Source organism: Plectrocnemia conspersa, unplaced genomic scaffold (genome assembly GCF_051122295.1).
Source record: "Plectrocnemia conspersa isolate PC_06_02 unplaced genomic scaffold, ASM5112229v1 ptg000010l, whole genome shotgun sequence".
In the NCBI taxonomy this organism is placed as follows: Eukaryota; Metazoa; Arthropoda; class Insecta; order Trichoptera; family Polycentropodidae; genus Plectrocnemia; species Plectrocnemia conspersa.
The window spans coordinates 28624150-28650998 of NW_028277174.1; the positions used below are offsets into that span (position 1 = coordinate 28624150).

The following is a 26849-nucleotide window of genomic DNA, read 5'->3' on the forward strand; positions in this document are numbered from 1 at the left end:
TCCGCTGCCGGGGCTCGAACCCGTAACCTCAGAGTTATTAGTCTGAGACGTTACGGACTACGCTATTCCGTCATTTTCAAATATTATTATTTGTTTATATTTTAATTTCAAGTAAATTAATGATCTTAGAAAATTGTTCTTTGCTTTATTTAAATTATATATAGTAAAATTAGATTCTAAACTATTTAATTATTATTAAAATATTAATTAGTATTAAAAAAATAATTTAATTTTTAATTGCAACAGCTAATTAATACTAAAATAAAGTAATCGCTGGTGAAATGTTATTTATGTAAAAAGATATTGATAGATTGTAAATATTTATATTTAATAAACCAAATACTCGTTTTTTATACATATTTTTATATTATATAAATTTGGACTAAATAAATATTTTCTGTACAATAAATTTTATTAATAAAAATTTATTTTGTTTAAAAATAATCTTTTTTATATTTATTAATTAAATGTGTAAACCTAGAACCTAGCTGAAATAATTAGCATTATCGATTAAGAAATATTTAAAAAAATTGCTAATTTTTTTACTGAATAAAATTGATAACTATATTTAAAAAGAAATTTGATTTATAAAATACAAATAATACTTAACTATACGTATATCTAATAAAAATTAAAGGTAAACCCTGTTTAAACCTTATAAGCTTTATCAAAAATCTTTAAAATATATTTTGATACGCAGTATATGTAAAAATGATTATGTAGATTTATTTCAAAGATTATAAAAATATATATTTTTATTAATTGATATTTATATAAATTTATACATTGTCCAAAAGTTTATATACAAGAGTATTATTACGCGTATAATATACTTTAAGCTTTATTCAAGTTTGTTTAAACTTTTAGGGGATTTAAACTCTCTCTGAAATTATTAAGTGAAAATTATATGTATAATAAAATCATTAATTTTTATGTAAATATTAATTAATAAAGTTTTGCTATGACACAAAAAAATACATTTAAATAGTTCAAAAAGTTTTATTTTCAAATAATATGCTAAAATTAATATATTTTATATAATAAAATTTTATAAGAAACAATCGAGATGAAAATTTTTTTTGTTATAATGAACAATATTTTCTTCGCCTTTTATATATATTTATATGTACAGTCATAACGTAATTTATTTACATATAGAGGTCGTTTATTTACATTATTAGATTATGCTAAAGAGAGACGTACTCGGTCACATAAGCTCCCGGTGTCTGTGTCTGCACCCCAGACGACTGGATAGCATCTTTGCCTTCGGGATGATAGAGTATCGAGCTGCCTTCGACGGTGACCCTGGGACCCAATTTGTCGTTGGGTTGCTGCGGTTCCAAAGGCCTGGGTTGTCTTCTAGGCAGAGTGGCATATGACACTGTGGGCATCGCTATTGGACTAATGGCCGTCACGTTGGAACTCTTATAAGGAATATCCAATAGATCTGGATACCTCTGAATATCCGAGTAAGGGTCCTGCGACACTGACACTGATATAAATATGTTACCGAAACCGCTAGGGGTAATAACGTTCGAGGCGAACTCGGCAGGGGGTGGGTACACCCCCATGCCGCTCGGATAAGCAGCAGCTATGGGGATCACTACACTAGGCTGTTCTTTGTAAACATGCGCCTGTTCGCATATCTCCAAGGGTATCGACGAGGAGTTCTCCAACAATCTAGACTCGGAATCGGAGCCCCTCATAATGTCTGCGTTCCACGTACCAGATTGCTCCGTCGTCGACGTTATCGATATATCTAAAAGTTTTTTCTCTTGGTCCGTGAACGAACTCCTGCTTTTCACCCTACCCTTCTGCATGTCAATCCTCCTTTTTTTCCGATACCCGCATATTAATCCTATCACGATACAACTCACGACTGTAGCAATACCACCGCATACCAAACCGACGATAGGCGAACACATCTCATCTTTACTCAAAGTCGTAGCCGTCACGACCTGAGGCAGTACTAGTGATATATTATAGCTCGAAACACCGATTAAATTCTTGGCTATGCACGTATATTCACCAGCGTTAGCATCAGTCAAATTAACAATAGTAATATTGATCCACTTTTCAAGAGAGCCTTCGTCCGTCTCGAAGATCAAAAGTTGGTCCACGTTCGTCATGTTTTGACTATCTATCGGCTGTCCGTTAAAATGCCAAGTGACATTAGGCTCAGGGTCACCTTTCGCCAGACAAGGAAGAGTGACATTTTCTCCGATGTCTCTTTGAACCATCTTGCTTCCGGATTGTACAGTAGGATGACACGCAAACTCCAACTGATCCACTTCTTCCCAAATCTTCAACTTCAACCATTCTGGCTCGGTACATAGCAATGATATTGAATGCAATTTGCTCAATAAAAACCAATTCCTAAGCGATCTCAATCTGCAATCGCATCTCCAAGGATTATTTTCCAACGCCAATGACTTTAATTTAACAATCGGTTTAAAAACCAAATCCGATAGTATAGTAAGACTGTTGTTTCTTAAACTAAGTCTCTCCAATTGTCGCAAATTCACAAAGGCGTTTTGATTGATGGTGTGTAACTTACAATTCTCTATCTCTAAAGATCGTAAATGGGGGAGAATTGGAAACTGCTCTCCGTGTAATTCCTTCAACGGATTCCCGTTCAATATCAGAACTTTTAAACGATCGTTGCCGGAAAACGTGCCCTGGGGGATAAGCGACAGTTGATTTTCAGATAAATCGACTTCGATCAAGATTTTCAGATTGCTGAACGCGTCTCTGTGAAGCACCGTTAATGAAGTGTTTTTCATGTAAATCTTCTGCAAGTTTATCAGGTCGTTCGAATAGAACGCCTCACTCTTGAGATATGTAATGAAGTTGTTTTGCAGGTCTAGCACTTGGATGTCAGAACTGACGTTTGGCAACAAGGTCAGTCCTGATGATGAACATAATGCTGTCTTCTTGCCAGAAGTCCACTTGCACTTGCAGGGCAGAGAGCAATCAGTCCAGTCGGAGGAAGCCGCTGTGGCTATTGTCAAAAAGACAAGTGCCACGAACTGCATTGCTGAAAATAAAAATATTATATTAGGTTTGGTTTTATAAAAGTATAAATACACATTTTTTAAATTAAATATTAAAAAGCAAATAAAAACACATCAACACTATTTGCCAGGTTTAATTATAAGAATCATTATTATCGATGAGCAAATGTTAAAAATCGTTAAGTGAAAGCTACTGCCAAAACTTATGGTCAGATTTATGTAGTTTGTAGTATTCCTTAAAATTTATCTACTAAAGATATTTAGAAAGACAAACTAGAGAACTTGAAAAAAATATATATAAACTATCTGATCACCTAATAAAAGTTTTCGAACTATTTCCAGCGTTATGTCTAAAAAATAAAGAAGAACAAAAACATTTTAGGACAATTAGTCTTTTGCTTATTAAATCAAAAATGTTTGGAAATCTACTGCTACGTAAAATAAATTAAATGCTAAAGAAACAGGAGGTAATCTAAATTAGGGATTTCAGTACCGGTAATACCGGTTGTATCGAAAACATTTTATTTATATTTTTGTTGAAAACAATATCTCAATGGCTTAAAACAATGATAACGACGATGCCCATATTGATTGAAATGATGCTTATTTTAAGATATCAAAGTAAAATAATATATTTTTTACTCCCAAGAAGGCCGAAATTTCGGCCCACCATAGCAATGCAAAAAACCCCACTGGTTAATATTTCAATAAAAATTAGAAAAAAATAATATATTTGATATTTTTGTACAATGTGCGCTACGTGTTTAAATAGAATAAATGCATTTTTTTATTTTAAGGAAGTCTAGCGACAACTAACAGTTCCCAGTAATTATAACCGCGAAAAATAACCGCGCTGAAGTGGCCTACTATGCCCATATTTATGATAGGGATGGCTGGCGAAATTGTTACTACTATATGTACATTTTTATCTCCAATCGGACATTTTTTACCCAAATAGTCTACGGAATATGCACTACTAAACACAGATGTTACATATTAGCAACAATTATATGTAAATAAAAACACTTTTTTATTAGAAAATAATTCAATGTTATTTTTTCTAATACTAACTATGAATAGGGTGTACTAGAGTCTAGTACAAAACATTTTAAAATGTATCGTTTATATAGCTAGACGATATATTGAAAAATGTTTTGACAGGTGCTATTTTTACATCAAACAAGATTTATCTTTTATTTTTTAAGAAAGTATATATGAAAAATATGTTTTTTTATTGTTGTAACAACTCAATAATATTGTTTTATAATTTAAAATATATACATCATTAAATGTTCACAAAAAAATAAAACACATATTACATAAATAATTTAAAAAATGCATAACAATGATTTATTAAAAAATAAACGCATATGTTAAGCTAAATTTTTATTAGGACTAAAAGGGTTTTGCAGTATTCACGTATTTTTTATTGTATAATATTTACATAAACATTTATAACGCAAATTTAAATAATGTTTCTTTAACATGCATAGAAACAAATAAGTATACGATAGTTAAAAGTCTTAAAAAAAATATAATTTTAATATTCCTAAATAAATATTAGTTTTGCAGTGATTAAAATTAAATAAAATAAATAAATCACACCTCAATCACATAATCATATAAATCTGTTTTTAAGAAAAAAATATGTCGCTTTGAACAATCAGATTCACAATTTGCTACGCTTTTCTTTTTCAGAAGATTCTTTCGAATAATCTAATATATTTTATAGGAGTAAATTGGTGACTGGTGATTTGGCCTCTATTTTAAAAATTTAGGTCGATCAAAGATAATGTTGTCCAAAATTGATCGTTCCAAAATAAAATTTATTTGATGCACGGATCTATAAAATTATATTTTTAATAAATAATAATAAAAAATGTGATTAAAATAAGTACTATATAGAAACAATATTTGCCGGCGTATTCAAATACTTAAGTTTTTCTAATCAATAAACATGATAAATCATGCGAGCGGTACTCAGATTATTTTTTCGGACAAATAATTAAAAAATGAATGTGAATACCGGTATTGATTATTTTTTTCTCTCGGTAATATCGGTATTATTGCAATCCCTAATCCAAAGCCACCAATTCGGCTCTTTGCAAGAACACAATTGAACAAATACATAGAGTGACAAATGAGATTATCAAAAATTATACACGAGAGGAATAATCACTTAGCTGCTTTCTTGGATAATAATTAATCTTCCGACAAAGTATGGTATATGGGTTTAAAAACATAAAATCAAAATATTTCCACCCCACCATGTACATATAGGAAGTCATAAAATCATTAAAGCAATAGATCTTTTATAATAAAATATCAAGACAAAAAATTGTTTGTTTGTCTAATAAAATCTGGAGTACTTCAAAGCAGTGTACTAGGCCCAGTAATGTACTTAAGATATACAGCAAGCTTGGCAACTATAAATAGGATTACCTGCGCAACCTTTGCTCACGACACATGTATTATGGCTTCTCATGAGAATCTGGTTACAGCGTCTACTTGGTATATCCAAGAAAACCTCATCAAAATACAAGAATCGCTGCTTATTTTGAGAATAAAGACAAGCATGCTCTGTACATGTTACTTTTACCTTGGGAAAGAAAACATGTCTCACCGTCGGATTAAATATTGCAATAATTCTACATTCAGATAATGCAGTATTTAGGGATAAACTTCGAAAAAAGGCTTATATGGAAAACCCATATTTAGAGTAAAAGAAAATAATTATTGTCTAATGGGCAAAACCTCGCGACAAGGGATTTCAAAAATACTTTTTTTTTTATTAAACCGGTATTTGCTATTACCGGTAATTTAAAATAAATTATTAACGGTATTACCAGTTTTTATCAGTATTATTTTTTTCGTACAAGTAGTACAATTTTTTTAAATATTTTTTGATGAAATAATAATTAATTTATTGAGTCATTTTAATTAGTATTAAATAACTTTCATTATCAATAAACTTAATAAATTGTTTGAAATTTACTCTTGAAAATGTTTTATAAATTGATAAACTTTAATAACAGTGAAAGTATTAACAATTTATTCAATACATTAATTAAATCAAAATAAGGAAGAATTTTAGTTGGATTCCGGGAAAAAAGTCGAAAGACGGGTGAGTACAAAAACTTGTTAACAGTCAGTTGTAAATCAATTTATGTATTTGTAAATAGTCTCAGGGCTTATCTTTACATCTTACATTTTCAATTTATGCTACTCTTGGCGGTTCGTTTGAGTAACAGGTAAAATATTCAGTATGGCATCTTTTTTGACCTACTATTCAAACGTGTATCGCACAAACTAGCCGGTTCAATGTTCTCTTCCGAGTTCAAAATAATTCAATGTTAGTACTTATATATTAGGGGTCATAAAATATAAAAGCTTCTTTGGGAATGTGCACCCATATTTTTTATATTGACGTTTAACATGAAATACGAGTATGAAATAAACTGGGGCAGAAAATAAAAAAAATATATTATATAAATTCGAACGAAATTAATATATATCAGTATTTATCGGCAGTCTATTTTGTAATATCGGTAATACAAATAACAAAAACCAGTAGTACCGGCATTGGAATCCCTACTCCTAACTGACAATGAAGACTCGATATTAAAAATTGCATTTTCACCGCACGCTATTGAGCAGCCAAGTCAAAACATTCACTATAATTTGTTAGTTAGATTACAATTACCTCACAATTTCGCATAATAAAAATAATACAGCTAGCCAAAACGAATATTATACTTAAATATCGATAATAAAAACAGATTCATATGAAAACAACAAAGAAGAAACGGCATGAGCCATTTATATAAATATTTTTCTCTGAATATCTGACTCGATATTTAGAGCGTTTTCTTTCTAATTTTTTTTTTAAAATTTGATGGAAAAAAATGTTGATAGTTTCAATATATTTTTATTTTTTTGCACTCATGCACTGTTTTTGCGATAAATTAATTTTATTATAACAACATGAACACGGTGTAAAATTTTGGCATTTAAAAAGTACTTTGCATCCGATACTCTATCTTTCTTTCTCACGGTAAATTTATACGCAAAGAAGCCGCCCGATATACATAGTGAACTATTTATTTTAAACATGGTTAGTGTCGGGTGTTTTTCATTGATTTTTACTTTCTCAATATTTCTCGTAAATTATAACATAACACAACAAACATCTGTTAAAATAACAGGATTTAAATAAGCATTACTAAGAAGATTAAAAAATCAAGCTAGATGTATAATAATACAATCATAGCAGCAATGTAAAAAAATAGTCTGTTAATTATTCGCAAAGTTTCATCTTATAAATTAAATCGAACCCCGGGGAATATCCGACTACAATAAGAAGCAGAGAACAATTTTTATTCCTTTGTTAAATGTCGAACTCAGCGCAAAAGTTTATCGCGAACTTCGAAGGTTAACGACGAGGAAAAGGTCCGGATTAATCGATAGAACTAAATTTTCGTGCGAATAAATCTCTGTAAGAAGAAATTAGATAAAACAAGTATTATTATTACTGGACAAAGGATAGCGTACATAATCGATAATTTACCAAAAATAAAAGTTGCGTCAGAGCTTTTTATAGATTAAATTTTAGTAAAGTTTATAATGCGGTCGGGTTACGCTTGTTGTATTACAAATTTATATAATAAAATCTTGGGAAGATAATTTATAAAGAGCCCTATAAAATATTAAATTACGTTTTTTTTCCCCAGAATTCTTGGCACGGATTTTGTGGCTGCAATCAACGGACAAGGTTCCGGTAACTAGTCGATACTTGTCACACGTCAAATACATCATTATCCTTTGTGACTAAAATGTTTCCGAATAAGCTGATTTCATAGAAAGGTGATGTTAACCAGCTTCCGCGTTTTTTTAACAGTAAATAAAATAATATTTGGCAAAAAATGTCTATCTTAGAAACAATATTATGTATTTTTTTTGACAATTTTGTTGACTATTTTTACCAATTTTCTATAAAGATACAATGTCTGTCATTTTTCTAATCACATAATCATGTTTTTTTTGTAGCTGCGCATAGTTTATAAAAACTGTTGTTTTGACAAAATACTTCAATTATAATACAAAATATTGTACATGTTCATAATTTATTATGATACACAATGTTACGAAGTACTTAAATAAATTAATTGATCATTAAATTTCAAGTTAATATTTGAGTTTTAATTTTTTGAAGTATAAAAATCATTTTTCAGCTAAATACTTCAAAAAGATTCGTAGTGTAAAAAATAAAAATTGCAACTATAAAAATGTGGGGGGGTTTTAATCACTTGCACAAATTTTTATAATTTAGAGATCATTATTTCGAGCAATTCAAACAAATAAAAAAAAAATCGTGACAAAACAATTGCGTTAATAATTAAAATATTGCACAGACCATCTAATATACAGACGCGTACGGTGAGACACATTCTATTTCGCTCGCTCGCGTATTAAGCGACGAGAGTGAGGGAGAAATAAAGGTGTGCGGAACGCATGTAACGCACGCTCTTGAGTAACTTTACACGCGAGCGAGCAAAAGGGATTGCATCTCACCGTACGCGCCTGCTAATATCATAATCGTTGTTCACATATAAGTACCACCGAAGAAACTACTCATTGTTCAGAAAGGACGCCCGCTAGACATACGTACATTTTAACCTAACCATAATACTATTGTTATTTTACCCTTACGTTATCAATTGCCGGATTGATTATCTAAACAATTTAATGCTGGATTGATCATCAAAACAAATTTCTGATTATAAAAATACTGCGAAATGTTTTTAAAATAACAAATGGTTTATTTATATAATTACGTTTTTGTTAGAATTTATACGTAAAATAAAAAATCCTTATTCAAATTATTATTTTTTAAAGACTTTTGTGTGTATTTGTTATCATAATCAGGTACTTTACATTATATAAAATAATATTTTGAATACTAGTTATTATTATTATCAGTTAAATTATACACACCGTTTATCATCCAGCCCTAGAGGCTGCCAATGGAGAATCATGGCTGTTTGTAGATTAACAAATCATTGGTCACCTGAAACAAATATAAAATAATAATTAAAAAATAAATTTGCAATTCAAATTAATTGATTGAAAATCATACAACTTAGATTCGAGTACAACATAAAAGCAAAAATATCAAAAGATTTTTATAATAGTAGACACAACGTTAATTAAAAACAAAGTCGTGAATAATTACGCTCTAGCAATATAATTACTTAAAATATTCATAAATTTATATAATCCCTAAGGGTCAAAAAACAAAGGTCGAACAGGCAAATTATAAAATATTTAACTTTGCCAAATACATAATTATTGTATGTTGAATTGCTATTAGTTGTTTATTAGTCTGCTCTCATTCTTAAAAAGCTGTTATACTGTCGTCTTTACTTTTTATTAATTATAAATAATACACTTGCTGAGTCATGTGCAACTTTAAAATCAATAAATATGTTGTGCGCCTTAATTCTAAATTTTCCGGTATTTTCTAGAATCTGTCGAATTGAGAAACTTTTCTGTTTTGAATCTACATTTATATTTACATACTTCTTTTTTCTCTAGGGTAATACGCGGCTCGCTATAAAATAAAAATATTTTTCATGTTATATACAACATTATTAAATAGAACATAAACCCTTCGCCCTTCTTACAAAATTAAAATACAAATGTTGCTGCCGGGGCTCGAGCCCGCAACCTCTGAGTTACTTGTCGGAGACGTTACGGACTATGCTATTCTATTATATTGTCGAATATCATTGATAATTTTATATATGTGTTGCAGAAAAGTTTTAATTTTAATACAATAATTATTATTAGATATTAAATTAGTTATTAAAATATTTCTGTAAGCTACAAATGTTTCAAATTATATATGAAAGCAAAATTTTCCTAGAAATCATACATTAAAAGAAATGAAAAATAAGCAATTTTTCACAGTATATTTTAAACATGAATTGTAAATAGTATATTTCAATTTAATTCGCAATTTTTTTTTTAATTACTAATACAGTTATTGTAAAAGATTTTCATAGAATAATAAATAGTATTTGAAGGTATTATATAATTTACTAAGTTATTAAGTACTCATATTTACTATTAAAAATAAAATTATATTAATAATTTTATTGCTATTTTTGTTACACTGAAGCAAAAGGATATTAGTAAATTTATAAATAAAATATTATATTATTATTAAAATAAAGTAAATAGTGTATCGAAAGTAAAATAGTCAGAAACGTAATTAATTTTAATTGGAGGAATTTTGTTTTAAGTATTGAATTTAGATATTAATTAAATACATAATAAACAGATATTATAAAAACATATAAATACTAGGGCTTAATTTTGCTATAAATGTTATATAAATAAATTACCATCAATTAAATCAAGTTTCAAGTATGTTACAAATATTATAAATCTATTATTTAATTATAATTAAAAATACTATTTATAAATACATATTAAAAATATTAGCTGCTTAATTCCTATAATTTTTATATACAAAGAGAATATTTTGTTAATAAAATACATTTGTGTCATACTCAAGATTAAAACTTTTTGTAGTAAGAAAATATTGTTTTATCAAGATGTTGCTTTACCATTAAATATATATTATATTTTTCAATACCAAATATATTTATTGTCGGATTTTTATAAAATCATTTTATAATATTTAATATTTTACCATTTATACAATATTTAATTATACTATGTATGCAAACCAGTTATTATGCTATGGGTACTGAAATTGGTATAAGATTTGCGAAATAAAAATCGTTTACATAATTAATTTAGCTCCCGCGAAAGCCGTTAATCCTCGCATTAAAATTCATACATTCTAGAGATAAATCTTTATATAAATCCGATTTTTTTGCCCTCAAAAGCAAATTATTCTTTTCTCTGCGGCTCATTTTGGAGGTATGCATTTTTTCTGGTGTGAGTTATGAGATGAGGGAGAAAAAACCTAACATGGTGTAAAAAGTAGGTTAACGACGGGTCTTGAACGGGTGTGCTCATGGTCCATCAAAAATTTAACAATGAATCCGAAAAAGCGCGAATATATTAAATCTTCACGTTCACGTCGAAAAGAATAACAGAATGAGAAATTTTCACAAAAAACGAGCCACTTTTTTACGGCCGATGCGCCATGGGGGTTGTTTCCATTGAATACACACACCTTCCTTTTATTATTACCAAAATTGGATTTACCCGGATTTGCCAGTTAATTATTTCGCATTAAAGAACACACAATAAAATTTAGATGCGTGCATAATATATAATAAAGTTGCCTTATGTGATTTAAATTGAAACGTTTCGCTTAAGCCTCACAGCATTAATATATAAGCCAGGATATTGCAATAAATTAAGAAAAGTATTAATAATCTTTCATTCGTGATGAATATTTATTTGTTCACATGCATGTGCATGGCTCAACAGCTTTACAAAAAAACATATTTACTATTATATCATAAATAAAATGCGAGTACCTGGATGAGAAATGTACAAATAGTTAAAAAGAAATTTACTCATTTTTTTATTGCTCAATTTTAATTAAATAAATATTATACATATGTAGTATAAAAAAAATCCACATAAAACTAAAATGTCTACGATTTATTTTATTTTTATCTTCTCTTTAAATGTTACATTCAGCAAACAGTAAATCCATAGTTTCAAGTATATGTACGTTTCTAACATTCAGCACTCGTAAAACGCATCCCATTCGCGTTTTATTTTTGAACAAATTATCTTTACGACAATACATAGGTACTGCTAGTATCATGATAACCCTTTTCAATCGCAACAAATGCATAATACAAGCACGCGCCCTATCGAACATCACTCTCGATTCAAGCGCCGGAAAACATATGGATGTAAAAGCGACCCTTAGGAGAAGGGCTTCTGGGTATCGGGATTGCGATTTATGGCACAGGCCTACGACGACAGATAAATAGATTATACCTCCGCAAAACTAAGGAAATTTCCTCTTTTTTGATATATAACATATGCTTTTTGGATCTTAATCTATGCGCATTACAAAATATTAAGAATATTTTTCATACACATATGTAAATAATTATAACGAAATTAAATTTTCGCCGCAATAGGTTTACATTAAAATTTTTGGTATATAATAAATTAAAGTATGCGTGCTTAAAAAAATATTTTAATATTTAAAATTAAATGAATTTGATGTATTAAAATTAATTAAGGATATAGAAACTATTTAACTGCAAGTTTATATTGTATTTTTAAAGAAAGTTGTACTAATAAAAATCTGTCTATTTTAATTGCTATCAAAGCTTAGTGACATAAGTACAAATCGTTCATTGGCTATTTGATTTATTACTATAGCTTATTTTCTATTTTATTAAAATAATGTATTTTTCTGCAGGGACTTTGAGACTTTATAGCTACATGTTATCCGTTGTGTGCGCCACTGCAGTTACAAATCCGACCCTTACGGGCGGGCACACAGCTTTTGACGGCCAGATGAGCGGGATCCCCAACCTCCATAGATAACTTAACCTATAAATTATAAAAATCCAAAGACCCTGATTATCTTGCAAACATTGCACACTAAAACCTTAAAGGTCATGGTTATATTATTTCGCTAAATAATGAACGATAATGTATTATAATTAGAAAACATTTTACAGTCCACAGAAAATTAAAAATGCAACGAATAACAACTTAAAACTAGATTTAATATTAAATCAAGGATTTGCTCGTCAATTTGTATATGTTAATACTACAAATTATAGGAATCAAACAATTTTGTATTTTTTGCAAAATACATAAAAAAATATCACGTAATGAAGAATGTTCGTTGAATTAACATTCATTCAATATTTTAGATAAATATTATCTCATTATGTACACCTATGTTTTAACACATGTTTTACCATTATTCGCTATTACTATTAAGTTTAAAACTATATTATAATTTTTAATAAAAAATATACAAGCTTGGCCATAATAATAGGCCACCCCAAAAAATGTGTTATGTCTTAAAAAAATCGTGAAAATATAAATAAAAAACCGACAAAACATGCTTATTTTAAGCTTATTTTTAATATAATATTTAGTAGGCCAACCCTTATCTATAATTATAGCTGTCAAACTGTCAACTAATGACTCGCAGGTGGTTGGAAACAATTTTCTCCATTATATAAAATATTGTCATTAAAACCAATTATAATAGTAGTTTTATTCAATATTTATTAAATACACAATAAGTCTGAGCATACTTTTGAGGGGCACCTCTAAACTTTATTGTACAGGATGCTGTTTTTTGTATATATTTAACTTAAACGGATTTACATTATACACATATATTAAAAAAACAATGCTTACTTTGAAAACCAGTGTGTCGCACCTTATCAAAAGTTTTATTGCAAGTTTGACTTAGTATATCAGCACATATTATAGTTGTGGAAGGGTTTTTACATGACATCTAAAACCATGAAAATATGTAACTCCATGACCTTTTCTAGTATAAAAACATACATTTATTCATACCATAAAATGGTGAAAAATGTGCCTTGTATAACTGATTTAGGTGTCCTATTCCAAGAGCTCATAGAAAACATATGCAATAAATCTTTTAGGACACTAGGATTTTTTTGCGATGATTAAAGAGCTTGAAAAAGTCTCTTTTGTGCAGTATCTTGAAAACATGCTTCTCTGGTCTGATTGTCAAAAAATACAACCGGCTCATTTATGATAAAAAAGATGTTTTAGATACATGTACATGAGGCAATTTAAATACTTAAAAAAAATTATATAGGTATTAGCCATTAGTATTATTTTATTAATAATTGAATATGTAACTTTTAATAAAATTTATACTTGAAATAGTTCAAACCGCTTGGCAGAAAACCAAGAAAGCAAAATTAACAAGATTTTTTAACACCCATTCCATAGTTTTTTTGTACGCATATGCATTGTCATGCTTCATATTAATCAAAATGAAATTCCAGCAGGAGTTCCTTAGGAAAGTTTGCTCGGGCCGTTCCTTTTTATTTTGAATACGAACGATACACCAAAAATAAAAAATACGCGTATACGTACGCTGACAAAACAGCTGTTTTAAAAAATGCTTATGGTCCTAACCAATCGTAATAAATTACACAAATTATTACAGTACAAAAAGATGAAACTTAAGAGCCGAATTAAAACAAAAACTATTTAATTTACATTTGTTGAAAAGCTCTGGCACCACTATTCCAAAATAAACAGGTCAGTAACGTATAAGCGTTAAATATTAAACATATACTTAATAGAATTGCTCTAAAAAGCTTGTTTTTAAAAATCGCGTTTATTATAAAAAATAAAATTTAAAAACATGTAATTAGACCCATTAAAACATAATTATGTCCGCTGTTATTAATACCAGTCATATATTTTTTCTAAATTGCAAGTCATTCAAAATAAATTCGAAAAAAATTAAATACACATTTTTATACTTACCTAAAAAAATGCATATTAGTCTACAAATACTAACAAATAAAAACACTGTCATTTTCATACTAATAAATATTATAAAAAATATTTCGCGAAATCACACTAACCCACTTGACTGCGATAAAAACAACCTTATATTTAAATACAAGCAAAACATATCAATGCACATATTTCTGTATAGGCTAAATATAATATACTTATGCTTTTAGATCTAATCAAATTTATCAAAATATCCCTAATTTTTTTTTTATTTTCGCTTTAATTTAAAAATGTTTTTCAGTATTTTTCCCATTAGTTGTAGCTCATACCAAATTAAAACATTAAATAATTATAAACGAGTAACATGTATACTGTATAATAAAATAATTAAATATTTCTGTAAAATTATTTACATCATTAAAATAAATATATTGAATAAAAAAATAAAAATTGCATAAAACAATAACTTTAATTGCCTTTTAGTTGATAAGAGAAGAGAGTAAGCGATATTTTTCTTTTCTTTCTTAAGTCTAGACACTATCAGATCGTCGCGTTAAGCTTTCAACCCAACCCCAATAAAATTCAATTCACCAAATCAGTACCAATACCGGACATTAAGGCGACACTCTTTTTGCCAGCCTTAATTCTCGAATTTGTATTAGAAACAAATATGTATTAAGAACGAATTATCTAATAGTCTAAATACAAAATCTCTGTTTTCACTTTAAATTAAAAATCAAAATATTGCACAAAAATCTAAATGACTATGTAAAATATTTATATAAAATATATAACAATTTTAATATAAATTAAAATCAGAATAATAAATATGAGACAATCAAAATAATATTAAAAAATCATTTGTAAATTCATAAAGTCATAATAACATTCTTTGATAAAAGCTTTGTTAATATAATAATGTAATCCATTGAAAAAAATATTATATCTTTTTAATGCGAACGATTCCATTTATTCATATTACACATACTAAGCATTACAGCTTTGTAAAATTCGCAATATTTACATATTCTTTTCATTCAATGTTAAATAACAATAAAAAATATTTTAATAATGATACAAAAAAATAACTCTTAAAAAATCTGTAATATAATCCAACTTGTTAACATAACGATGTATACAAAATATATTTATTTACATTTAGGCACGCATAAAAATATGTTATATATGTACATATATAAGGGTCGTATAAACCTTTTCGTATAAACAACTAATATTATCTGTATGAATCAAATAGATAATATCCAATACAATATTGTCGATGCGCTTCTTATGCCAAGCGAAAGCTACCTGAACGATATCATGTATAAAACATAACGGGACGAAATTGCGAAAATATTCGAAAACAAATCCATAAAGTCTCAAAGTGGGTCTTACGTAAGACATTGACCTCGAGCATTGGCGTAATTTTACAAAGACTCCAAGTGGATGTTTTATATATTTTATAAACGTGTCCTATATAAAAGTGTATTTAACATTTATACGAGTATAAAAACAATAGTATAATACGACAGTTTCAAAGTCGCTGGTCACGAAAAGAAACCACTCACGAACTTATCAGATTAACAACATAAATTTTGCTATTGAGTATAATCACAAGTGGTATGTTACGTTCTTATTTATATTAGAAGGATACAACCAGAGCGATATACCAGTAGTGACCTGGGCTTAAATTCTGTGTCTGAAAATTATGTATTTTTACAGATTTGGTTTTCTTACATTTTTCTCATCTCACAAATCAATGTTATCAAAAATTTAAAAGAAAAAGCTAGTTTTTGCAAAGTGATATATATTATAAATAATAAAAGGAGAAAATAAATATTTTTGATACCACTTAAACTATTTTTATTGCAGCTTTTAAAAGCGATGTTTTAATATATAAAATCATGTTGAAAATGTATGACTGCCCATTATAAATATAAATTATTATTGTCAGAAGTAAACGTATTTAAATACGAATGTTATTCATATTATAACGCTGGGATAAGCGGAAAAGCGACGTTTAATAGTCTCTCGTTAAATAACGAACGGTTCGCTGTGTTTTTGCATAATTAACCGAGCTACTATTTTAACTGCGACATCAATATTAAAATTAAACGCCACGGGGCCGCATTTTTCGGTCTAAAAATATTAAAATTAACCCGACGACGGACGCCGCTGGGATTTCGAAATATCACCAAATTTATTCACCCCCCAGCGAAGCCTTTTTTATCGTACCCCTACCACTCTCGCTGAATTAACAACTTCCGGTATACTAATTTTAATGAACGAAATTGTGGTGGACAAAATATAATACGTCAGTTTTTACGCAATATTAAGTACTTAGTGGTTCTTGGAAAAATTGCACTGCTGGATATATGCTTCTAATAGTTTGATAATATGATTACAGTATATAATTATTTTTTCTGCTGACTATAAAACGAAGAAAAATATGAAAGTGATGTGTGTATTTAAGTGCAGGTATTTAATTTTATTATTTTGAGATAAATATTATATGGAGAATTCCTATAACGTCGCGGTAATTACTCAATATTAATCCGAGCTATAAAACTTTTTACATAAAGTGAATTAATCATTTTTAAAAATTAATAAGCAAAAACATATAAAGAATATATATTTTGTATATTTTGCGTATATTTTAACTGCAGTCACACCTCTTTTGTCTCAAAACCAGAAAGTTTAAATGTTACTAATAATAACACTAACTTATAATTTAATGTAAATAAAACGCATTTAACCAAAAAATATATAGACTAAAAGAAATGAAATAACCATTGAAATTAGGCAAAATTATTAAAAAACTCTGATTGTAAAATTTTATTTATTATACAATATACATTTTTTAAGCATTTTGCTTCTAAAAAACTGTTAAAACCATATTCCATATTCAATCGATATTTTGTTTTGTGATTTATATTTTTTTAGAAAAACAAAATTTTCTTTGCAAAAATATTTCCATACTAATCAAGCAATTTTTATACATGTGCTTATTTATAAGATATATTTTGTGAAAATTCTTTACAGTTAAATACTTGTTAATAAAATATTTTTTTATCGTCTGAACATTTTTAGTAAGTTTATCTTGAGAACGTATATGATTTTTTACTTGGGTTATTGTAGAAATAGCATATAGCTATTTTTTTGGCAAGAGTAATTGGAATTTCGATTTAAAATCTGCAAATATAAATATTTTTGCATATTAAAAAAAAAGTAAACATTTTTTCTAATTAAATCTAATAATACTTTCAGCAATTTTTGTCAATATATTACTCTATAAAAATGTCTTCAAACTGCTTAAGCAAGTGATATTTTGTTAGAAAAATATTTGGTGATAATATATAAATAAAAAAATATGTTATTATCAAACTAATTTAATTTTTAAAAGGTCACTTGTTGATGGGCAAGAGAATTTATTTTTTTATTAATAAGTTTAGTGATAATTTATTGAAATAATATAAGCGTTTTTTTATCAATTGCTCAATTGATTCGCAAGTATTAAACTTTTCTAAGCGCAAATCATCAAACAATTATTTTTTTTATTTCCCGAAATGCTTTAGGACTTTTTTATGAAATAGTATTTGAGCTGATTTAACCAACAATAATATAAAATTATATTTCCATTAAAAAAATAAAATACAATTTTTTATCTAATAACCTAATATATACAACACAAAAAAAACAATTTGACAATTGCCTGTGTAGATTCGCTTTTGTTACTTTTCACAAAAATAACTATTAAATGCACATGTGGAAGAATTAGGTAAGAAATTTACTTATTTACAATGCATTTTAATTTAATTAAAGAGAAATGAAAAGTTAAACACTATTAAGATTACAAATCGCTTTAAATGACTTGCTGCCATTGCGACCCATGAACCAATATTTATTAAAAAAAAAAAAAAAAAATTGTATAAACAAAAATATTTAAATCCATTTAAATAAATGCTTGCTTGGTATGGAGTAACACTAGTTATAGTCATTTAAAATAAAAAAAAATAAAAATAATACATATTGTCAAACATTGAAAAAACATTTTCATACCAGAATATACTATAAAAATATTTTGGCTAATTCAATTAACCCATATATAGAGACTACATATAACTATTATATTTGTAAAAATGTTAATTGTATTACAACAAACGTTATATGCACATATTTATTATTGATCACGATAATGTGCGTATATATGTAAATATGTTTGTAGATATCAATCGCACACGCTCGGGCACGCACGATGAGTCATCAGACCATAAATCAATATAAGATAATTTGTGTTTACAACCATATACATATTGCATCGTGTATCGTACGTGCTCGACAGTGTTTCTTATGTCAGTAAGAAATATTATCTTTTCCAATTAAGATTGAGTTCGATGTTAATTTAATATTTATTACGTACTTTTTAGAGACTACCTGCTTAAAATAGCTTAATACAACAAAATTAAATAGGCGCAAATTAAATTAAAAATTTATATTCCAAACACACTTAACCTGATCCTATTTTTTAATCTAACAAAAATAAAGTGAAAAATAATAGCCCTAAAAATGTATATTTAGGCTACTTTGAAATGCGCCACCTGTTTTTTTAGCTTATACAATACCTCAACTCTCTCTCTCGCTTAAAAAAACTTCGTAAAAATTGCGTGGGGTGTGCAAAAAAAACACACGATTCTGAAATATCACCAAATTTATTCACCCCCACGCAGGATGAGAGTTTTTGCGTGTTCACTCCACCTTTGGTGAATTAACATCTTCCGGTTTGCTAATTTTAACGCCGGACCAGAAAGTTGTTTAGCAAACTTGTCCGAGGCCGAAATGCTGTTTTCGTGTTTTGACTTTTCATCGTGGTGCTGCGCCATTTTTGTTTTTGTCGTTCGTTTCTGGCGAGGGCAAAAGTTGGACGACAGGACAAGGCAAAAGTGCATAAATAACGGGCAGTGGTGTGTGCACAACGAGTATTAGCCAAAACGAGACGTTTGAACCGAGAAAATAATTTAAGGAAAAACTTGCTGAAAGTTTTCTTTCTCTACCTTTCTCTCTCTCTCTCTCTTTCCACGGAGTCAGACAATTACGAAGTGGCTCGGTATGCCGAGAGGAATGATTAATATCGGCGATGAAATCTAGACTAAGTAATAAAATGCGGGATCGGAGAGATGCCGATGGTTCACTTTCAGAGCTTCTCAAATTAAATATTAAATATCATCTAATTAAATATTAAATAGAGGCAGAACCGTGAAAATTAACAGCATAGATATATAATATGAATAGTTACAGCAAATAATATTGTTATTTTTCCATTCAACCCTCATTACACTTCGTGACAAATATCATGCAGAATAATTGCTTGAGCCGGTAACAGTAAATACTGACTTATAGATATACACGCTAACGACACAGCCATCGTCATTAGTACTAACGGTCTTAAACCAATTTTAATTAAGAGTTATTTTCAATACTAACAAGTAAAAAAACATTGCAATAAACACACCGAAAAATACTACAAAAGACTATACTAACTCTAGGATCAGTGACTACTATAAAACCAAACATTAACATAAAATGCTTAAGCACAACTTAATTTAAATCCTCATTAGTTTTAGAACCTTAGTTATAAACCAGCAAATTATAATTATTTTTTATACATTTTTTTATTACAAAAAATCTATAAAGGGTATTGCTAAAAAAGTTGATAGCTCGTATGTTTCCTGCAAAACATTTTTGACGGCCATTTTAGCTTCAAAATATGTTTGAATTTATTAAACAAAAAGAGTATTTGTAAATATTTGTTGAAGTAGCTAACGACTTTAAATAGGAACATATCGAACGGATCAAAAAAAAGTTCAGTCTTTGCAATAAAAGCTTAACTTAAATATCCAGAACCAGAAAAAGCACGTCAAGCTCGATGGAATGCAATGGTTCTCTATACTATTTATTACCATTAAGTTAATTTGAAAGAAACAATTTTAATTGCGAGCTTTCTTGTAATGTACTACTATAAAATTCCAGAGCACACTTCACTATTAACTTTGCATATAAAATATAGCAATGCTAAACTTTTTTTATAAAAAATTTAAATAATCACAACTCTTTGATTGTATAATACTCAATTACAAAACATATTTTTAAAATGTTTTTGTGAAGTTTTGCTTTATTCTCATATTATAGGATTTATTGATGAATAATTTAAAAATATTATGTTATAAGGGAGAGCATGAAGTAAATATGAAAATATATGATGATGTTAAAAACATTATTTGCGAAACGTCGAATTACATATAAAAATATGTATATCTTAAAAGATTTAATATACTTAATAATTAGGGTTTTTAAATTATATTTTTAATTATAAATATCTAAAAAAAAACACATAAATTACATTATGAAATATTAAAAATAAATAATATTTTATCTGTGAAACGAATTTTTTGTTAGTCAAAACATTAAATAAGTAAGAGAGTAATATTTAATACCCGATTATGCTAAAAAACATTTCTTGTGAAACGTTGAACTTTATATATAAAAGCAACCTAAGGATAACCTTGATTATATAACAATAAAAATCATATCAAACTTCGATAAAAACATTCAATTTATTTTTTTACGAATGTATATATTATTAATATTGTTTTTCATATATTTACAAAGGTAAAGATTCACTTAATATATACGTATTTTTCCTCTCGGTTATTTTGTAAATATCATTTCTCGTTAAAAAATTAGCACCATCTGCTAATACTAAAAAAAAATACAAACTAAAAGTCTATACTAATAAACAATAAATAAACAATCCACAGTAATAAATTTCACTTTTGATTTAAAATAAAAGGCTATCCGGTGTTATTTTTCATTAGCACAAAAAATAACTATTATTTATAAAACCGAACCAATACAGGATTTCTATGACGTTTAAATTTATAAAGGTATTCTTAAGCTGATATATATTGATAAAAAATGATGGAGTGCTTAATGTAAGAACTAAAGAATAAGTAAAATATATTCTGTATTATTTCCATTCTAATATACATATAATGTATTTTATCAAATATGTTTTAATATTTTGTGTGGGTGTTATTTGCAATTTTTTCGAAACATAAAATTGATTGTACCCTTTTAAATATATGTATAAGAATATAATAAATAAAATGTTTGCAAAGCTTTTTATTTTTGTATACGTCTAGTAAGAAATATTGTTCTCATTTTTTAAAATCATATACAACTCATTAAATTTTGAGTCATAATTACACCCTACATTTTTGCCCCGCGTATCTAAATGGTTCATAAAAGTTGTTTATTGGCCCACTCCACTTAATTTATACCCGACAATAAAGCAGCGAAACTATTTCCACTCGGCGAAAAGTATGAATTATTAATAAGCATAGATCACCCGCATATTATGTTATTCCAAAGGATAAATATCTAATTCGGAATGTATCCGACGAAAAACTAGTATTATTATGTAAATCTACCCCTGTATTGATCGCCAATATATGCAATTTTATTCACGTTCTCTTGGCAATGCCGGAAATAATAAATAAGTGAGTATTCGTGAGGAAATAGATAAACTAATGGCTTACTCCAGAACTTAATATAGGTAGGCATACAAATTGCTTACCCATAAATAGGATTATTTGGTATTCAATATACAAACAATGCGATAAAAATATGAAAGAACCAATTAAAAAAAGTATTAAATAAAAACATATTGTTTTAATTATTAAAAAAAAATTTTGGGCGCTTGATCATTAGTACACGTTGAATCAATCATACAACAAAAAACATAAGCTAATGGAACAGGAAAGTGTATCATTAGTGTTGGTTAAATCGATCTATATAATTGTCTCATATATAAAACAATATATTATATGAAAAAAACAACAAAGAGTCCAATTAAACTTTTTTCTAAGGCCGTTACATTAATGGCAAAGTTTTTTTGTATTTATATTACCATTCAAATAGGTACACAAAAAATTGTCTGTTTATTTACAACAGGTATTTCACAAATATGACATGAAATATGTCACTAATATAGTGTAAAATGTAGGTACTTACGATTTATCATACCATCAGTCTAAATTTAAAAATATATTTTTTTTATAAATGATAAAATTGTATCTTTGTCGCAAAAGAATATATTTTTCTACAGTATTTATTAATACGAACAATTCTTAGTTCCAACCCAATTGTTGGTATTTTCTTAGCAAATTACATTCAGATCTTCGAAAAACTTTTGGACATAAGCCAGTACGGTGGTGCGTAAATAGGTCGAGTACCATATCCGCCATGAGACCCATAAAGTGTTAATGGTATTTTAGAAAATCGAACGCGTGTACACATATACACAAAGGTACCTTGGGATATCGGTTCTCTCCGGGTCAGATATCGCTAGTCCCTAAATAAGGTACGTGGTCGTTTACTCTGCCGTTTGATACTCGAGTCACGTTTAGGTCTCCAAATATGGATTTTGCGTAACCAAATTTTGATAAAGGATTTCCCAAGGAATTAATACCCCATAAAGCGGGCCGGAGGCGCATTTCGGCGAATCGATTAATAGTGAAATTCATGAAATTTACTTAAGTGTTTTGTGCCACTTTCTACGTTCTATACTTGTATATTAATATAAACAATAATTGTTTTACGCTAAAAACTAATATTCAATGACCTGTTTATTACATTGTCATCAATCATATATTACTAAAAGTACATTTATTTATTTAATACGAACATTTTAATGCAACGTCACATGACAGGCGTTATGCAAATGCGTAATAGCCGTGTAAACACAATCAATAACCACTAAATATGCAGTGAGTCTGTAAATCAGTAAAAATTTTAATAATTATTACAGCTAACAATTTAGTTTTTTTCAACATTACTGAATTTAATATTCAGTAATAATTACGGTAATTATCTCTGAGATTATTAAAATATAAGATTTTTAAATCTGTGTTAAACGATTGGAATTAAAAAAATATAATAAGCACTAATTTTTATCTCTCAAACATAATGGAAATTGAAAAACATTAAAGCCCATCTAGGTCTTTCTGGTATTAATCACTAACATATAGCACTGATATATCGCGATGGTTATATAGAAAGTAAGCAACGTAATAATTCTTCCTAATCCGGGTACAGACCCTACTCTTCTATGTACGTATGATTTGATATTTACGATCTGCTATCACCCAACTATATAGAATTAGAACATCTAAGGCGTTGTCAATATAATGTCTATCAAAGCTTAGGATCACAATATATAACAAACTAATTTACTTAACTTTTATATTTTTAAATCCTATTTTAGAATTAATAGACTCGCTTTAAAAATGTCATATTTTTAAAATGGTCTGTCTATTTTTTTATTTCTTCAAGTTTAATTTTGCCTCCATTTTATATTTTGATAAAATAAATAAATATAAAAGCTATTCAAAAACAATAATTCTAATTCAATGACTGCCAACTTAATCATTTCATTATTATATTGATATTTCCATAGATAAGAAGATATATTTGCAGATATCGTTTGTGTATGACATAAAACTTTGGTCCTAGAAAAATTGCAGAGTACTTAAAACTAAGCTCATTGCTTCAAATTTTAAGGGTTAAAAGATAATAAATGAAAAATATTTATCAGATTAAATCATGATAGGATAAGAAAAGTTTAGTAGAAATAATTAATACTGTCAACTGATGAATCAATTAAGATTGTAAATAAATTTTAATTAATTAAACAATATATTATATGTATGTATGTATGTATGTATGTATTTCTGAATGCCTTAAAAACTGAAAATCTAAACTAATATGTATTTCAAGATATCTGAATAAAATAAACATATAATAATAAAAAGATACAAGAAATACATTACAAAACCCATATTGAATAATTTGAAGAAATATTTTTTAAACTGTAAAGCCCTAAAATATTTTTTTTTATTAAGTTGTTTATTGTATTTGGTAATACAATATAATCATAGGTATTGATAATATTGTATAATGTGTATCTCTGTATTTTTTTAAATCATAAAATGGGTCTTTGACAATATACTCTTTTTATCTTTATAATAAGAAATAGAAAAAAAATATTTGTTAATCCTAAATATATAACAAAAGCTAGGGCACAAACAATATTTTACCAAAATATTTTGAATAAGTTTGTATATATATATATATATATATATATGTACGTCGATGCAACTCTAAAAATGTTATTGCATAATACTGCTTGCTTTTCGTTAAAAATAAATCACGCAAATCGGTTATGAAATCTGTGCGATGTAGCAGGTTATTAAAAGTAAAATATTTCTATCAATAGTTATAATTTGTTTGCAACTCAAATCACCTTTTCTCATCTCACCTACACAATAATATTACATTTAATATAATATAGTAGTAATTTATAAAAGTAATTTATAAAAGTGAATCATTTATAAAATGAAAAGAAATTGACATTTAAAGAATATTTTAGCCCTACTGTCGTGTTAACTATATTTTGATAAGAAGTACGGTGTATCAAAAAATCTTTTTCCAAAAACCTATATGTATTTTTATAGTATTCTGTACCATTTTAACAATAATCTTTGATTTGCTAATCATTAAATTTTTTTATACTGAAAATAATTGAATAATAATAAACGATATTGAGATTATGTATAATATTAAAACTGACATAAATTTAAAAAACATATATTTTAAAATTACTTATTTTTAATCTATATGACATTAGTTTATATATTAAGTAAATAAACCTTTTAACTATCCTATAGCAATCAATCATTATGAAAATTAAACAAAATAATTGGCCTTTTAAAAATATATATAATATAAGTTCTTGATTTTTTTTCTCAAAAACCTAATGTATAGTTGTACATAATAAAGACAAATATTTCACTACCTAAGAAAATAAATATTTAAAAAAAAAAAGTTGCAACTATAGGTGTCTCTTTTCTATATAACCAACGACAATTTTAATTTGGGTAAATATATTTTAAAATACATACAATAATAGAAATGGAAATTTACAAATAAAATATTTATTAGAAAATAAATAATTTATGTGCTCTTTAAACATTTACATGTATGAAAAACATTATAAATTATTTATATTAAAATTAAAAACTAAACAATTATATTTATATTTATAAATTTTAAACGTGCATATTTATAAAAAAAAAAATTGTAATATATTATTTAGGTCACGCATCTAGTAAGCCGGTCAAGTTTTAGTAGTACGTAACCAATCGAGCTATGATATTGTAACCGGTCAAGTTAATAAATATATTTTAAATTATTAAAAAAATATTAAATACAATAAATTAAAAGTTTTTAATTAATGTAATTAATATTTTAAGAAACCTTACTAATAAAAAACAATAAAACCTAATTGTTAAATTAAAAATATAAATTTTTATTTTCACGCTGATGATTCAAACGCGAAGTTAAAAAAATATTTAAAACGTAATTTAAAACCATTTTTTATACTAAAAAAATAAAATACGGATTTCATTAAAATAAAAAATAAAATAATGTCGCTTGATATTAAAATTGAAAAGTTTTTCTTTTATATTATAACATAAAGAATAAAATATTATTTTTTAACAGAATTTATATAGCAATCAGACTAAGTAAAGCTTTAATCATGTCTTTGAAATTATTACAAAACGTAATGGATATAATACATAATATAATAATAAATATTAAAAATAAATAACTTACGCATTTGTGACCCCTATTTCACGTGATCTTGATTCCGTGAAAAGACCCGTAATCCATTTTTCTTCCAATGTCCTTCAAACGTCAACCGAATATTGCACTCACACACAATCAAGTGTAATAATTTTGAATCAATGAATCACATAATATAGTAAGTTTTTATATATTATATTCAAGTCTCCATCACAATTATATTCACGTTATATTATAAACCTTTTCGTTTGTTCAAACATTTGATAGATCCATGTCAGAAACACATTTAAATATTGATGTTTTATGCAAACATTGTTTGGGATTATATTTATGTAACACTTTTTTTACCCGGATATGGTTTGAGCGGTTTTTGATATGATTTTAACCAGTCGGTTATTTTAACCGTAAGTTAGCGGAAAATACACAGCGGTGGAGCAAACGCGTCTACCCTTAACTGAGCGCCGGGGGAAACTGCCGCAGACTCTATGCGCAGAGGCGGGGATGTACGAAGGAAAAACGTCCCTGTGTGTGATGTTCTGTTAAAATTTCTGCATAATGTTAAAGTAATATACACGATTTACTTGTAATGTAGATGATGTTGAAATAAAAACAATCTGCGTGTACAGAATCGGTAATGTAACCCTTAATTGGTGT

The 26849-nt window shown here is 27.4% G+C and overlaps 1 protein-coding gene across 1 annotated transcript; it reads right to left on the minus strand.

Annotated features, from left to right (window-relative positions):
• Nucleotides 1-1073: 1073 nt before the first annotated feature.
• On the minus strand, nt 1074-26668 carry LOC148231288 (uncharacterized). Its single transcript, XM_088194643.1, has 3 exons — nt 26226-26668; nt 9009-9081; nt 1074-3037 (listed from the first exon to the last, which is right to left on the minus strand). The coding sequence occupies exons 2-3, from the start codon at nt 9016-9018 to the stop codon at nt 1188-1190; spliced, it is 1860 nt and encodes a 619-aa protein (XP_088050769.1). The 5' UTR covers nt 9019-9081; nt 26226-26668; the 3' UTR covers nt 1074-1187.
• Between the last annotated feature and the right edge of the window lie 181 nt (nt 26669-26849).